At 44.8% G+C, this 16128-nt stretch overlaps 1 protein-coding gene across 8 annotated transcripts in view; it reads left to right on the top strand.

Moving 5' to 3' along the window:
* Positions 1-16128, top strand: part of greb1 (growth regulating estrogen receptor binding 1) — a 46420-nt gene that overhangs the window by 27480 nt on the left and 2812 nt on the right. For 4 of the 8 annotated variants that reach the window (XM_023834299.2, XM_023834298.2, XM_023834302.2 and 1 more), the window contains 21 exons: positions 314-499; positions 1230-1580; positions 2093-2221; positions 2529-2636; positions 2785-2982; positions 3320-3500; positions 4268-4451; positions 4758-4894; positions 5421-5760; positions 6185-6300; positions 7050-7249; positions 8431-8948; positions 9808-9910; positions 10188-10343; positions 10573-10709; positions 11604-11765; positions 12417-12621; positions 13319-13481; positions 13960-14184; positions 14705-14864; positions 16000-16128. The exon at positions 16000-16128 is cut by the window's right edge and continues 72 nt beyond it. In XM_023834299.2, coding sequence (XP_023690067.2) covers positions 314-499; positions 1230-1580; positions 2093-2221; positions 2529-2636; positions 2785-2982; positions 3320-3500; positions 4268-4451; positions 4758-4894; positions 5421-5760; positions 6185-6300; positions 7050-7249; positions 8431-8948; positions 9808-9910; positions 10188-10343; positions 10573-10709; positions 11604-11765; positions 12417-12621; positions 13319-13481; positions 13960-14184; positions 14705-14864; positions 16000-16128 — 4088 coding nt within the window. The remainder of the gene's footprint in view (positions 1-313; positions 500-1229; positions 1581-2092; positions 2222-2528; positions 2637-2784; positions 2983-3319; positions 3501-4267; positions 4452-4757; positions 4895-5420; positions 5761-6184; positions 6301-7049; positions 7250-8430; positions 8949-9807; positions 9911-10187; positions 10344-10572; positions 10710-11603; positions 11766-12416; positions 12622-13318; positions 13482-13959; positions 14185-14704; positions 14865-15999) is intronic. The other 4 variants (XM_023834306.2, XM_023834304.2, XM_023834300.2 and 1 more) reach the window with 3 other exon arrangements.

Below are 16128 nucleotides of genomic sequence, written 5' to 3'. Positions count from 1 at the left end.
AGAATGAAATTAGTTTAAATGAAATTTGTTTAAAAAGTTGTCCAGGGATTGAACATTAGTCTGGATTTCTGAAAATTGCTACATTTTAACTAATATTTTACGTAAGGGGTGGTGTGGGATTTGTGTTTTCTTTCTTTCTTGTTTGTCTCAAAGCAGCCGGTTTAATGGTGAATGAAGCTGAATACGATCTTTGATCCTATCGAGTTTGTTCCAGAACAGTTTGTACTATAGACAGCAGCTGATGAATATTAGGTACGAGCCCCCCAGCTCGCCGGCAGGGCAGCTCACTGTCCGCTTTGTGACGTCCCCCCAGGCCACGGGAGGATGCCCGCCCTGTGTGGGAATGTGAGCGACGTCACCGTGAGCCCCCTGCTGGAGACCTGTTACCGCAGGTCTCAGGCCCTCCCCAGAGTTTACGAGCAGTACGGGGCGTCATCCATCCAGCCACTGTCCACCGAGATGCAGATCCTGCTCACCGTCTACTACCTGGTGCAACTGGGTGAGGCCTTATGTGTGTGTGTGTACTTGCATGTGTGTGTCTGTGTGTGTGGGGTTTGTTGTTTAAATTGCCCTGTGTGTGTGGCCCTGCAGGTTAGAAATTTGATCAGAAGGATGTTTGCTCAAATTCCAAGGCTGACAGAGTGGTGGACTCAACTGAGGGTCCATGAGCAAAGCCCTTAACCCCTATTGCTCTAGGGATGCTGGGGACACAACATCCAGAGTTGGGGATTTGATCCTACTTGATACTCATGTGTGTATTGAGGTTAGGGCATGTGCAAGTACACACGCAGACTGTGGAAGGAAAGCATGGTACATGGAACATGCACATGAGTATCAAGTAGGATCAAATCCCCAACTCTGGATGTTGAAGGCAGCAGTTCTAACCTCTTAACCAGGGTTAAAAGTAATCTAAAATGGTTAAAATTTGTATAGGAAGGTAAATTTAAAGCAGGATTCCCCAGTTTCAGTCCGGGAGGGCCAAAATCCAGCACCATTTGCAGATTTTCCTGCTCAAACATACCTACTAAACCTAGTAATTAACTGAATAAGTTGTGTTCTAGCAAGGAAATCTGTAAACGATTTTGGCCCTACAGGACTGGAATTGGGGAACCCTGGTTCAGAGATTGGAAAACAAGATGTACAGTTCATCCTTCATTTCATAGCTTCAAGTGAGCTGATGTAGCTGAAGCCTGGGGGTGAATTTTAACCTTCCATCTGTTGCCCTTCAGCCCCCGACCAGGTGCCCCTCGTGGAGGACCTGGAGCAGATCTTCATGCGCTCCTGGCGCGAGTCTCACCTCACGGAGATCCGCCAGTACCCGCAGACCCATCCCCAGCTGCCGCCCATCCTCCCTGGGCCAGGACAGCCTCTCATGGCCTCCCAGCTTCCCTGGTTGGCCAAGTTGGCTGCCAGTTCCTGCGGGCCGGTGGTGCTGGTGCTGGACAGTCCTGCTTCTCTGGCTGAAGGCCTGGAGGAGACTTTCCTTGGCCTGCTTGAAGGCAAACTGGCCCAGACCAATTATGTGATCATCATCTGCACACCCAGCGGCCAGGAGGTAGAGTCCTGCATCGTAGTTACCGGTATGTATGCAAAATATGCTTTAGGCCCATAAGCAAGGTCCCTAACCCCCAATTACCTGAACCTGTGAGAACATTAAGGGATATGTGAAGCATTCCAGTGCACCTGTATTCATCCTTTTCTAAATAGCATATAAAGCTTCATTTCATTTTCATTTAATTTCAACTGAATTAACAATCAATCAATAATAACTGAATTACAAACAAAAGTGAGCCATATACTGTATTATACAGGTCATTTGTAGCGAAAATGTAAAACTGGGTTTTTGAGGAAAAACAGAACCTGAAATGAGAACTGTCAGCGGAGGTAGGCACTAATTCAGGGGGTGTTTCTGTAGCCTCTGAGCTTTCTCTTGGCTGTCTGCAGCGTGTGTCGATCCGCGGGGACCCTCTTCTCATCTCCAGCAGAATAAGAACCTTTCGCCGTCGTCTCCTCCTTTCTCACCCGTCCTTCTTGCGGCTCAGCAGTTGGTAATGGCGTGGTGCGTAACGGTTCCTCTTGCTCTTCGTGCCAGGGAAGCGGCAGGCTCGGGCCTTGGCTGAGAGCATGTACACCCCCGGAGAGTCCCTGAAGGAGATCGGTTACCAGCTGGCCATGGGGAAAGTGGGAGTTCTGGGAGCCTTCTTCAGCACGCTGGGCCAAGGTGAGCGCAGCACACCTGTCACATGCTTTAAAGAACCGAAGCTAAGCCTGTCTAGAACATAGAGCTATAATGCACTTTGTTAATTATTTTTATTCCCTTGGTGCATCCATCCGTCCTTTATTTTTAGGAGTCGTACCATATGCTGCTATATATTACTGTGCTGTGTGTAGAGAATTAGACCAATAAGAAAAAATGCCAAATGAGACCATATGTTGTACAGTATGTGAAGAATTTTTGGAATCCAGTGAGGCTAAAATGCGGTCGCATCGTCAGTGGCGCAGTAAAAGCTGAAATTTTGCATCGTCAGATGGTGACGTGGACAGCTTGCTGGGAGAATTTCGCCTGGAGAATAGTCAGTCTTCACTTTCCAGCAGTCCAGAATCTTCAGATGATTTTCTCAAAGGCTGCTGTGCAGGTGATGACCCATCCTTGTACTGGTGTGGAAGAGGCAGTGAAACTTCTGGAAAGTTCTTGTAGTCTTTCACAGATACAGGCACTTTTGTGTTTTCAGTGAGCGGGGCCTAACCATGAGCTGTAACTGACAGGAACTTTTTGCTCCTTAGAGTACCGGGTCGAGTGGCATCAAATCCGGCCCATTCAGCTGGCAGTAGCCCGGAAGCTGCTGTCCCACGTGTGCGCCATCGCCGACTCCAGTACCCAGAACCTGGACTTGGGCTCCTTCAACAAGGTGGAGTTCCTCATCTTCGTCCCCCCCTCTGAGGTCACCTTCCATCAGATTGTCCTACACTTGTGGAGTTCAGGTGAGCTTCCCAGTTCTTCTTCACCTTGGCTAATACTGGCATCTTGCCAGACCAAATAAGCTATTGATTTTATCTCATACCACTCAGAAATTGCATTTTGAACATTTACTCCTCTGTGATAGGTGCAGTTGATTATCTTTTGTTGGGCAAAGTATAGTTCTCTTATGTAGTTTGGGGGCCTATATAATTTTACATACTTTGTAAGTAAAGAACTTACTCAAAGACTTGTGTGGTCGCTTGACACACCTTCACCAAAGTATCTTGACATTGAGCTGCTGATGGCCTCCTTACACTCCAGTGCTCCTGGAAGGCTGAGCTTCTCTTCTGGGCTTCACAGGGATCCTGCAGGAACTCGGCCTGGACACGAAGTGCACGTCGCTAACGGAAGCAGAGCAGTACGTGGTGCGGCTGAACCACGAGGCCCAGGGCAGGATCACCACGCTCATCCAGAAGTCTAAAACGAATCCCTCCACCCTGTTCGTCCTCGTCCATGATCACGCCCACTGGGACCTCAGCAGGTGAGGAGACTGCTTGGATCATGTCTCTAATGATCTGTGCATCACTCATCTTCCAACTGCTTCTTCAGTATAGGACCAAAGTGGGGGACGGGTACCTATTCTGGGCAGCATAGGGCACAAGGCAGGGCTGCAACTTGGACGGGTCTCATTACAGGACACACACACTATGACAATTTAAAATTGGCAGTTAGCTTAAGTGCAAGTATTTTGATTGTGGCAGCCAACTGAAGCATCCAGACTAAAGCCAAAAGCAATGAAATTAATTAATGAAATGATGGATGGATGGATGGATGGATTATATTATATTTTATTCATCCCAAAGGAAAGTGCATACACTCGGAGAATACACCAACTGTACACACAAACAGCGGAGGCACCAATCCAAAAACTTTACTGGCAGATTGAAAGTGTGAGGCACTACTAAATGAGCCACTGTGCTACCCTATTGCTACATACATTAACCAATCAGCAGTAAGTCAGGGATCTGTTCCCATGTCCGGGAGGTTGTGGGATCAAATTCCTTGTCCCGCAGACCAATTATATCTCTGTTCCTCTTATATCCTACATCATGCATCACCTTCATTTGTATATTTAACTTGCTTATAAGTTGACCAGCTTGTTGCTGTGACACTCATTTGAGTTTACAAGTTTTGTCTGCATGACTCGGGTGCTTGAATCTAATTTATGGCACCTTCTTAATCGTGACGTGCTGTTTTTATGAGCTTGTTTCTTTGGTTGGTTTAAGCAATCCACCTTTCTTCACTCAGGGGCCCCTACAGTGGTGGAGAGTCCAGTACCGGCCTGGTGGACAGCCTGCTGAACTGTCGCGGCATCTGGGACACGCCGAACATCTTGATGCTCCATGTCACGTCCTTCCCCTTCGCCCTGCAAACCCAGTACACCCGCATTAGCCCCTACAATGAGGTCCACTGGCCCTCCACTTTCAGCAACGTGAGTGCTGAGTAGCCTTTACACTGAGATCTCCTACAGGGAATAACAACAATCGCACATGGAGATGCTGTGTTCTCATTTGCTCTCTGGTTAGCCAATCCTCATGACATTCTGCACCTTAATTTATAATGACAGTATATGTAAAGAAATATTTAGATTTTAAATATTTTTTAATTTTGTGCAATTGCATATCATGTTAATTTTCCACCTTTCTGAAGCATAACTGATACAGGGGGGCGTGTATAAAAATAAACATGACAGATGAAAATGCTTGAGTTTCCTGTCATGTGACTTGTTGATTGGCAGGACATGGACCTGTACCATGAGAAGACCAAGTATTTCGGGGTGTCTGAGTTGCTGGAGTCGACTCGCTCAGGTAGTGGCCTGCCCCTCCTTCGATATGACAGCTCCTTTGAGAGCATGGCGGCTGCTTTAGGAGAGAGGTAACTTTTCATCCTGCCCACCTCATTAAGAACAAAAAAATTATGGACATTAAAATGAACTGGGGTTAGAGGAAATGGTGATGTTTCAAATGCATACCTTTCATTGTTGATGTTACCAACCAAGAAATCTTCTGTAAGACACATATGTTCTATATTATTGAAAGTAATGAGACCGTTAACCGTAAATAATGTCCTTTGCCGTCAGTTTAAAAAGGCTTAATTAGGTTTTTAATAACTAATTTATAATTTGTGTTTTTGTATGTCTTAATAGAGACATTGTTTTTCAGATCTATAGCTGAGTAGGTTAGGGATCCATGCCCATGTTTGAAAGGTTGTGGGATCAAATCCCATATCTGACAGAACAGTTGTTTAACCGTTGGGCCCTTGAAGGCCTTAACCCCAGATGCTTGAGGGATTCTGGATACTGGCTGTCCTTGCTCTCTGCCCACAAGCTTTCTTCACTACGTCTCTTTGGACAAAGGCGTCTTCTTAAATAAATCTGGGACTGGTCCATCTCTCCACTCAGGTTTCCCCAGCTGCACAGTGCCATCATCCGGACCCACGTGCTGGTGCAGCACTACGCTCTGGCACTGATGGCGGCTATGGGCCGCTCCTGGCTCCAGAAGCACACCTCCGTGGAAACGCTGGAAATGGTGCAGAGCCTTCTCCGCTCCTCCCGAAGCTGCCCCGCCCACCACGGGCCAATGGTGCTCCTGCGCATCCCCTCGCTGCCCCTGGCCTCTCTGGCTTTCCAGCGGCTCCGTCAGGTCCGTGATGGGCTGGGCCTTCAGGATCGCTTCGAGATCATCCTGGGAAACCCTGGAGCACCTTTGTCCATAGGCAAGAAGTTCCTGGACCAGCTCAAGGTTTGTTGTAGCCCTGTTTGTTTTAATACAAACTGCCATTTATGGCTTAGCAAATTAGGATGCTGTTCCTTTGATCGGAAGGTTGCTGGTTCAAATCCCAGGGTTGGCTGAGTGACTTCACTGTTGGATCCCAGAACAAGGCCCTTACCCTCATTTGCTCTGGGACTAGCCGACCCTTTTGTTGTCGTTTTGAGTAAAAGCGTCTAATAAATAATTGAAAAATGTAAATGAAGACTCATAGATTGGGGTATATGACATGTGTGAGTTTACGAAGTGATGTATTAAAAGAATAATATTCAGGCTGCGTGAATCAGCCTGAATACGAGATTCGCAGGGTTGGTTTGAATTGGCAACCTTTCTTTTGGTGTGCTGTGACAGATGTGGTGGACAGTTTGTTAATTATCCCATCGCTGCCATTTTTCAGATGTGGTTGAACATCCAGGATTCAGACTGGGTTCCTCGCACGTACCTGGAGCTAGAGGCTCTGCCCTGTATCCTCATCTTCACCGGCATGGACCCTCAGGGGGAGTCACTGCCCCGGTAAAGTTGCCTCTGTTTTTAATTATTTAATTATATGCACTCGCAAGTTTAAAAGTACCATAAATGTACAAGGGATTAATCACCAGGTGTCAGCTCACAGGGATCTGAATGCACTTAATCCCGGAAGTTTGTTGGCAGTCTTAGTTGAGACGTTATCTTTTGCTGGCTGTAAGCAGAAATCAGTTTGCGGAATGGCATTAATGTGTTATTAATCTTTTAATTTTTTTACTGACTGCTGTAGAATCCGTTTGACGTTTCAGGAAAGGAAGACATTACTGTGGGGATAACGAAACTAGATTTTTTTAATTGAGATTTTTAGGCAAAGTGCTTACCGGACAATTGATGTATTTTGAAAAAAATGTCAAGGGCAAGACTGGCAGTCTGTGTGGTGGTCTGTGTGGCGGTCAGTCCCTGTTAGCTCTGCTTGTGCTTCTTTGTTTCTGTCGTGAAAGTTGTTTGTTTAGCCCTTGCCCTGATTTTTTGTGTTTTACTGTTTTCTTTGTTTCATTTTCTACTTTTATGCAGTTTTGTCTCTGTGTTATTAAGTATATGGTTTGTAAGACACTTCAACTCCTGTTTTCTAAATGCTCTATAAGTAAACGTGACTTGACTTGAAACATGATTTTATTCTTAGCAGAGAGACTTCCAGTATCTCCCTGTAGGACCTGAGTAGAATGTCCTGCTGAAGTGAGTTGTCTTCATTGCGTGTGTCTGTGATTTAACCCGACAGCATCCTCTCCTCCCCCCAGATCCCTGAAATACTGTGACCTGCGTCTGCTGAGCTCGTCGTACCTGCAGCGCACCACCCTGGAGCAGGAGCTGGGCCTGGCGTCCTACCTGGTGAAGGCCGACCCACAGGGGGAGCAGATGGGCCTCAGTGACTTGTCCGAGAGTGACCCAGAGAAGATGAGCGGGACTGACAACGAGGACGACGTGGTGCTGCTGGATAGTGAGTAGCTACAGCCTTGTCATCTACAGGAAACAAAAAGAACATTAGGAAGGCAACATTGTATAATGTATGGCCCAGTCACAACATGGAAGTCAATTATGATCTGAAAACAGATGCATCACGAATCGGAATTGCCAAATGATTTGTTTGAATTTCGTACATAACAGCTTCTGCATTTTTGATCGGTTTCACTTTTGGGGGGAGTTCACAGGTTTTCACTTTGTTTAAGCCAGTTGGCCACCTTCAGTCTAGAATACTTTGGATGCCAGAATAGTATTTGTGACACAGACGGGAATGGAAAAGGCGAGTCGGCCCCCGTTGCATTTATTACATCGCACTCAATGTTCTTTCTTCTCCCACATCCCAGTGTGTCATTGTTCTCCCAGTGCTTCTCTGTCGTCAGAAACTTCTAGTAGGACCACAGCAGCAACCAGCTATTCATGAAAGAATGTAGAGAAAGTGCGCAATTGTCAAACCTAAGTGGATATTTAAACAGAGCTGTCTTGCAGTATATTCCCATGCTATTTATTTCTATCTGTTCCTGAATGCCTGTATTAGATTTGCTTTATGAATTTCAAAGAAGCTGAAATTGTGTCTTGTGGCCATAGTTTTAACGACCGATTATCCTTGCATATGATGAGCTTTATACTTTGTTACACGGGTCTAGGTTAGGGCTTTCCAGCATTTGCACGTCCGCAGGCTGGTTTACTATGTACAAAATTTTGGGACTAATAAAATGTAGTGGGGGGGGTGGTCATCATAGAAAATTGAAAATAAATAATTTGGTTGAAATTAACCAACCCCTCCGTAAAAAACCAGTGGAATACTGGACACGGACCAGTACCAGTATACAGACTGGAGGTTGGGAACTAGAGTATAGAGGTGGAATTGGCCATACTCTAATACTAAAGGGCAGTATTTAATGATCCACTGAATGGAAGCAAGCAGCCGCACAAAAAAAAATACTCACTCAGTATGGAATGAGCATACTATTATTTTTAACTTCTAGTATGTCCTTTACTTGCAAAATAATGAAAAAGTAAGACAAAAAATAAGGAAATGTGTCAGACTGGTTAGCAGGTATAGGTTCTTAAAATGGCTTGTATGGACCAAAACTGCAACTTAGACAGTCATAATTCTGAAACTTTCTGTATATTTATTTTGGTTGATCTCTATTCCAGCAGTAAACTGTCAGCCCCCTGTCCTGGAGCAGCCCTCCCTCGTGGCCAGACAGGTTCCTGACAGCAGCGTCCTGGACGTGGACAAACATGGGGGCCACCAGGCTGTGAGCGGAGCCGCCAGCACCCCCCGCAGTCAGCCCCGCCCTCAGAGGACTCCATCCAAGTCGACTTCATCGGGCTCCTCCTCCTCGCAGTCACCACGGGGCTTCCAGTGCTCCTGGGCCCACGGTCGGAACCGGCCGCCCGTGCTGCTGGTGCCCAAGGTGGTATACGACGTCATCACGTCGGTGGATGGCAGCGGCCTGCCCAAGTCCACGTCTTTCCTGCCACACCGCGCCGTCCAGTGGGCCAGCTCCTTCCGCCCACTGCTCAGCAAGATGATGACCTGCACGGAGCAGTCGCTCTACTACCGGCAGTGGACAGTGCCCGGGCCCCAGCACATGGACAGCAGCAACCGGGCTGAGGGTCGCACTGACAACTTCCACCCCCGCCGCCTTCTGCTCAGTGGACCTCCCCAGGTACAGGACTGTCCAAAAAATGCCTGTCTAAGATGCACAGCTGCAGTCCTCAAGGGATTATGCTCTTTCACGGTTTAACATCTGAAATGTTGGTAGCATTATGGAGATAATAATTATTTGAACATTATAATTAGCAACTAAACCGTAAGTATATACAAATAGATAATGTTATATGTTGTGCACATTAATTATTATTTATATGTATATATTTGGGAACCTGGTTCGAATCGATAGATAGATTTTTTTCATACTCGATTAAATTCTATTTCAAATCTATTTTATTCTATATAATTTTATCTATTCTTAGTATTTTTCTTAATTTATGTTCAGTGTTGTTTTTGAGTGCCAGGTATACCTGGCCATTAAAGTGAATTCTGATTCTAATTAAATAAATATCTATCAAAATGATTTAGAAATTAATTCATTGTTCAACAAAGCACTGGAGGCTTAAGCTCCTGGGTAAATATTATCCTCTTTCATCTGTATTTTTACTTTTAAAAGGTCCGTTAAGTAACTTTTAAATAATATAACGACAGACCGAATTTGTACACAAAACTGAGTCCCAAAGATTTGTGAATTAACTTAAACAAAATTAAGGTGGTTGTTAGCAGACACTTAAACAAACACCAAAGTAATGGCAGCATAATCTATCAATCAGCGTAAAGTCTAAATTGAACCACTTGCAATTTCCAATCTTTAAATATCCAGAGCAAAGAAGAAAAGAATTTGTTTTGGCGCAGAATGTAATGTTTGGTGCAGAATGTAATGTTTGGTGCAGAATGTAACGTTTGGTGCAGAATGTAACGTTTGGTGCAGAATGTAACGTTGTGTCTGTTGCATGTCACACGTCCTCGGGAAGGTTGGGAAGACCGGGGCTTACATGCAGTTCTTGGGCATATTGTCACGGATGCTCATCAGGCTGATGGAGGTGGATGTATATGATGAGGAAGACATTCATTCAGGTAGGTGGTCCTACAGAGTATTGTCTTGTTTGGGAAAAACCTTTTGTGTAGATCTACTCAAAAAAGAATAAAACACAGCAATACATCTTTGCAGTCTCAGAGCTTGTTGTCTATTATTTATTGTCACTGTACAGTATATTAGTGTCTAAATGTATTTTACTGTCTAAATGTATGTCCTGAGCCACTGTATATCTGTCTGTCTGTCTACCTATCTAATGTTATAACGAGCAAGCACAGCATGTTTCTTTTTGTTTGTTTTCTTTGTGTCATTATTCAGAGGTACAGACGACAACCATTCAGTATCACCAGCCGGGTGCAGTTTGGCCAAATGCCGACATCCTCAAAGTCATACCTTTCGACTATACGGTTCACGACCCCAAGTATGAAGACATCAGTGGAGTGTACTCCCTACAGTGCACCTCTGGAGGTGAAGGTTAGCACTTTAAGTCTTTATTATTACTCAAGTGCTACAGCGCACTAATTGACCATATGTCACATGATCTTCTGAAGATGGTTTTTAAATGGAAGCTTTGTAATTACCTTTTAAGTAGTGTTTTTTGGTTGCATTTGTTCCAGGATTTAAACCAACGACCTGCCGGTTCATGTCCCTATCAACCGCAGTTCATGCAGCCATTGTTTGTTTTTTTTTCAATGCCAAATAGGAAGTGCCAGGAGGCAGGATGATGTGTATCTGAGACGCCGCACCACCAGGATCAAGCTGTCCCAGTATGCTGCTTATAACACTTACCATCACTGTGAGCAGTGTCACCAATACATGGGATTCAGTCCCAGATTCCAGGTGAGCACTGCTGGCCTTCTGAGGGGTCACTTACATCCTACAACAGGGGTGGGCAATCTTATCCGCAAAGGGCCATTGTATACGCTGCAAGTACCTAATTAGGTCACTAATTAAAGGACTGATTGACTGAAGAGTCCTCACACCTGGGTTTGAACAGCTGACCTAAAGGTTACCCCAAAAGCCTGTATACACACTGGCCCTTTGCGGATAAGATTGCCCACCCCTGTCCTACAACATCCATTTTAGTATAGAATCACTGTGAGCATGTCACAGGAAGCACTAGACACAAAGCAGGGGTGGGATGGTCAAACACAAGGCATACACTCACAACCTACTAATAATTTAAAGACACTGCCAGATTATGAACTGTGTGGAAAACCAAAAGTATACAGAGAAAAGTTAGTCGCAGTGGTGGCCTATTGGTTAGTGAAGGGTGCTTGTGATCGAAAGGTTGCTGGTTCGAATCCCCGACCAGCAAGGTCACCACTGAGGTACCCTGACCAAGGTACTGCCCCCATGCACTATTCCTTGAGTGCTGAATTAACTGCCCCCTGCTATGTTACAATGTCACATATGGGTTAAATGCAGAGGACACATTTCATTGTTGTGTGCTACGATGTGTCAACAATGACAATCACTTTCACTAAAACTGATGTATACTTCACACACAGAATCACGGGTGGGACTCAAATCCACAATCTTCACGTGACTGTGTTTTATAGAAAGGCATATTCAGATCAGCTTGCTCTTTCTTTATATTTCCATCCATTAATATCCCTGGAAGCTACCGTCATTTCTTCCACCACGGTCTAGCTGCCAGTCGGCTAGAAGCTTCCTTGCCTCGTGGTGCCCATGTGTGTCATCGAGCGTGACCCCTGTTCTCTGTCACCTCAGCCGTATGAGTCCACCCTGCACGCTTTCACCTTCTCTCACCTGCTTCTGGGAGAAGAGATACAGCTCTACTTCATCATCCCCAAGTCCAAGGAGCACCACTTCGCCTTCAGCCAGCCTGGCGGACAACTGGAAAGCATGAGGCTCCCGCTCACTTCTGATTGGGTAGGCCATACTTCCGCAAACCGTTTAATTCCGGGTCTCCTGAGCGGGAGTCATGGCACCCGATCGCGAGCGACGTCACGTCTCGCGTCAGGCAGCGGCGAAAGAGTGACGAGGCGGTGAGCACGTTTCCGCTGTCAGCTGCACAGGCTTCTCCACCAGGGGTCTGCGAGTTGCCAGGCTCATAGCCAGCGCATCAATCCTGCATTTGGCTGCATTCGGATGTGTTTCCGCTTGAGGGAAAAAGGTGATTTGCAGGTACAGGAGACAGAGGAATGTGTCAGCTTCCCTCCTGCTTCCCGGCAGACGTGGGGGTGGTACAGCCAGAGGCGTCTGACAGTCTATGGAACTAGAAATATACAGAACTGGAAATTACTATACCAACAGAAATATTGGGAAGGAAGTTACAAACAAAAACAAACTAAGTTTACAAAGAATGACACTGTTATCATAATAATAATGACATTTCCAATTGAGTTGTTGTTTCAGTATGATAACACTTCACATGGTTGGCACCCCATACTGGGTTATTTACTACCTGCGATCTTTGTGTCTGGGATAAGTTCTGGACCTCCACTGGTATGGATGGATGGATGGATGGATGGACAGAATAGTTCATGATTAGTTTTGATCTTTTTGCTTTTTTTCCCCCAGAATCCCGACTCCATCAAGAGTCCCATTTTCACTCCCACAACAGGACGACATGAGCACGGCTTGTTCAACCTCTATCATGCCATGGATGGGGCTGCCCACCTCCACATCTTGGTCATCAAGGAGTACGAGCTGTCGGTCTACAAGAAGTACTGGCCCAACCACATCATGCTGGTGCTTCCTTCTGTATTCAACGGGGCTGGTGTGGGTATGTGCAGATACTCACTCCACACATCTTACCATTGTATCCTGATGTCAGTTTGCCAGAAAGAAAGAAAAATGGTGCTGTTGTTCATGACTTTTCTGTATCTGTGTATTGTCCGGGGCTCATATTAGATTCGTAATAGAAGTTGGGTTAAAAGTTCTGTTACTATTATATGTAATCAGCGTAATAAGCAGGTAAAATATTACAAAACATCAGGGCACCATAAAGGGGGGAAGAGTTAGGACAGTTCCAAGGACCCTAAAGAAATTTGGAACATAATTAGATTGGTCTGGGTTGGGGCCCCAATATCATAAACTTTCATGGGGCCCAAAAATACCTAACAACACTCCTGCAAAACACAGTGATACAACTAATCTGATGAGCTCTATTGGTTTGCTTAATACCAGCCATTAATAGTGTAAATGCTTATTCTTTACAGAATTATTATTTATTAACTATTATTTGGTTTGTAAGCTTATTTGGTTCCATAGCATTATTAGCATATTTTCTTACCTGTCGGTAAATACCAGGAGCAGGTGTGGCTCATCAAGTGGGACAGAAAACCTACTGGATAGTAGCTCTCCATGACCGGAGTTGGAGACCACTACCTTAGATGAATCAAGTGTTCTAAATTATGTTGTCAAATTAACCAAAAGTGGGTCAGCCCTGATCTCTGGAGCCTCTCTATTGGTACCTGCAGGTGCAGCCCACTTCCTGATCAAGGAGCTGTCTTATCACAACCTGGAGCTAGAGCGCAGTCGGCAGGTGGAGCAGGGGAGCCGGCCGCAGGACATATGGCCCTTCATCGTCTTGGCAGATGACTCCTGTGTCATGTGGAATTCCGTGGAAGTTGACACTAGGAGGTATCTATTCGTCCATGCAGTGGCTGTAACCAGTGTTTTAATTGTATGCCTCAAGTGCACAAGTCTGGCGTAACTGACTGATTGACTGATATTTATGCTTCTTGATTGGCTCAAATTTCAAGTTTGTAATAAGTATATCAAAACATTTGAAGAGCTAATTTCCACAACTCAGTCCATGAGGTATGTTTTCGTGAAAATTTCTTTGAGTGTTGTAAATTTAACCAAAGTTCCTTGGATTATGTGAAAACTCAGTGAGTTTTGGTTGTAGTTGATTTGTAGTTGATCTAGTAGACTTTAGGTCGTTGGCGGTCTCATCTCAAAAACTACAAAACATGGACATGGATGAGTTTTGTAAATTTTCTCTTCAATTATCATTCTTAGTCTTGTTTTGGTTGTGTGCTTTACTTATCAAAAGTGAAGACCTGCTTCCGTTCCTGTACCCATTTTCACCACCACATGTCTCTGTTCTCTCGGACAGCGGGGGGTCAGCAGCTGTGGAGAGGAACGTGTCACTGAAGCAGGTATTACAGCACATGGAGTCTTCGCCAGATATCACGCGCTATGGGCTTTGCGGCCTCAGGAAATGGTCCAGCAAAGGCACCAGGCTGGGGCAGCATGAGGAACCCTTCTCTCGTGGTCACCTGCATGACTTTGTCTTGCTCAACGTGGATGTTACACGGGATGTCCAGTACAACCAGAACCGGTAGGGAAGCCATCTTGCCTGGTGGTACCTTCCGTGTGTGATCAATGTGTTGAATATTTACCTACAGCACTGTGTAAAAACAAATAATGTTTAAATGATCTTTATGTTGGTGAACAACTCTGAAATCTGCCAGTGTGTCAGCTTAACCATTTCAAAACCTCTTCTGAAATCACCCAAATATTTGTAGCAACCATCTCATACACCAATTTGCTAACTCAACTACTAGCACAGCATGCTTTAGCTAATCAGCAACTCATCAAATTATTTAACTAATTAAGTTCATTAATTAATTGAGCTGGTGGTGAAATTTAACAAATAAATGGAATTCAGTTTTTTCTATTTTTAATTTGCATTTATGTTCTAATGTTAGATTGTATTTTTTTCTGATCAAATATACACTTACTACCCAGATAAATGTTTTTTCTTTGACTGCCTAAGACTTTTGCATGGTGCTGTATGTCATGCAGAAATTAAATGAAATGGATGACAGGCTCTTTGTAACGTTCCTGGGTCTTGTCAGGTTCATGTGTGATGACGTGGACTTCAACCTGCGCGTCCACAGCGCTGGGCTGCTCATCTGCCGCTTCAACAGTTTCAGTGTCATGAAGAAGCAAATCGCTATTGGCGGACACCGTACCTTCATCATCAAGACCAAGGTCACCTCAGATCCCATGTCTAAGGTCTCGATTTTCTCCTTGACCTCAGCAATATGCATTGAGTATCTGAAATGGTAACTGTGCCTAGATCATAAACTAGGTTTAAGGTTCTGCTGACAAGGGGTGAATCCCAATATAAATACTTGACCGTACTTGTGTTTTCACGTACCCGTTTTATGTCATCTTCCATTGCTGCAGACCAGCTGCAATTCTATGAACCCAAGTACAGATAATGGTAAAAATCCCTAGATGGTAGTCTTGCCGTGCCCCAAATATCAGGGATACATCAGTTGCATCCACACCGAATGAGACCAGTCCCATAATTCATTGCGCCCTAAGTTAGTTTTTGGGAGGCAAGTTTGCAAGACCAGCTTGCCAAGACCATAAGTATAGTCTTTGCGTTCTTGGTATTGAGATTCACCCAAAGATATACAATAACTGTGGAAAAAAGTGAAAACATGCTGCCCTGTATATCACACTGATGGGCACCATAAATCAGCTGTAACTGCTGCAGGTGTCATTTTTGTATCATTTCATTTCTATTGCAGTTCATAAAGGTGCGGTTTCTGCTGAAGAAATTAAAATCTAGGGCTGTAATATGGGGATAAATCAGAGAATTTGTATTATTGTCTATACATACAAAATTTTGGAGGACCTGGACCATAAAAGATGCCCATGGGAGTTTTACTGAGGGCAGAATGAAAATTGATTGGTTCAGAGAGAGAACCAATCAGATTGCATTGGAGATGGGTCCAAGCAACTAGAAGAGCTGGGACCAACCAATCAGATGTCTTGGTCCCGCCTCCTCTAGTTGCTTGTCCCTATCTCCTATACAATCTGATTTTTTCGATCATTTTTCGTTCTGCCCTCAGAATGTTTTTGTGCAAGTAAAACTCCCATGAGCATAAAACACATCGGTATAAAAGTAATATGCATATTATGCATATTTATGTAATTATGTGGTCTGCAGAGTTATCATCTCACCTTTGGGCTCTTGACCAAGGCCCTAAACCTAAACTCTGGCCCAGAAAACTCCAAAATCCTTTCTTGGAGAGCAAGATGGGGTATGCTGAGACTAATGAATTCTTATATATGTTGCACAAATGGCAAATGAAATATATCTTGCCTTATCCCATCTACTGTCTTCCACCGTTTTCAGGTAACAGACATTCCTACCTCAGTGCCCCCATCCCAGTACATCTGTGCCCCTGACAGCAAGCACACCTTCCTGGCCGCCCCAGCGCAGCTCCTGCTGGAGAAGTACCTACAGCACACCAGCCAGCACTTG

Source organism: Paramormyrops kingsleyae, chromosome 14, assembly GCF_048594095.1.
Source record: "Paramormyrops kingsleyae isolate MSU_618 chromosome 14, PKINGS_0.4, whole genome shotgun sequence".
NCBI classification, from domain to species: domain Eukaryota; kingdom Metazoa; phylum Chordata; class Actinopteri; order Osteoglossiformes; family Mormyridae; genus Paramormyrops; species Paramormyrops kingsleyae.
This window is presented reverse-complemented; position numbering and strand designations above follow the sequence as displayed.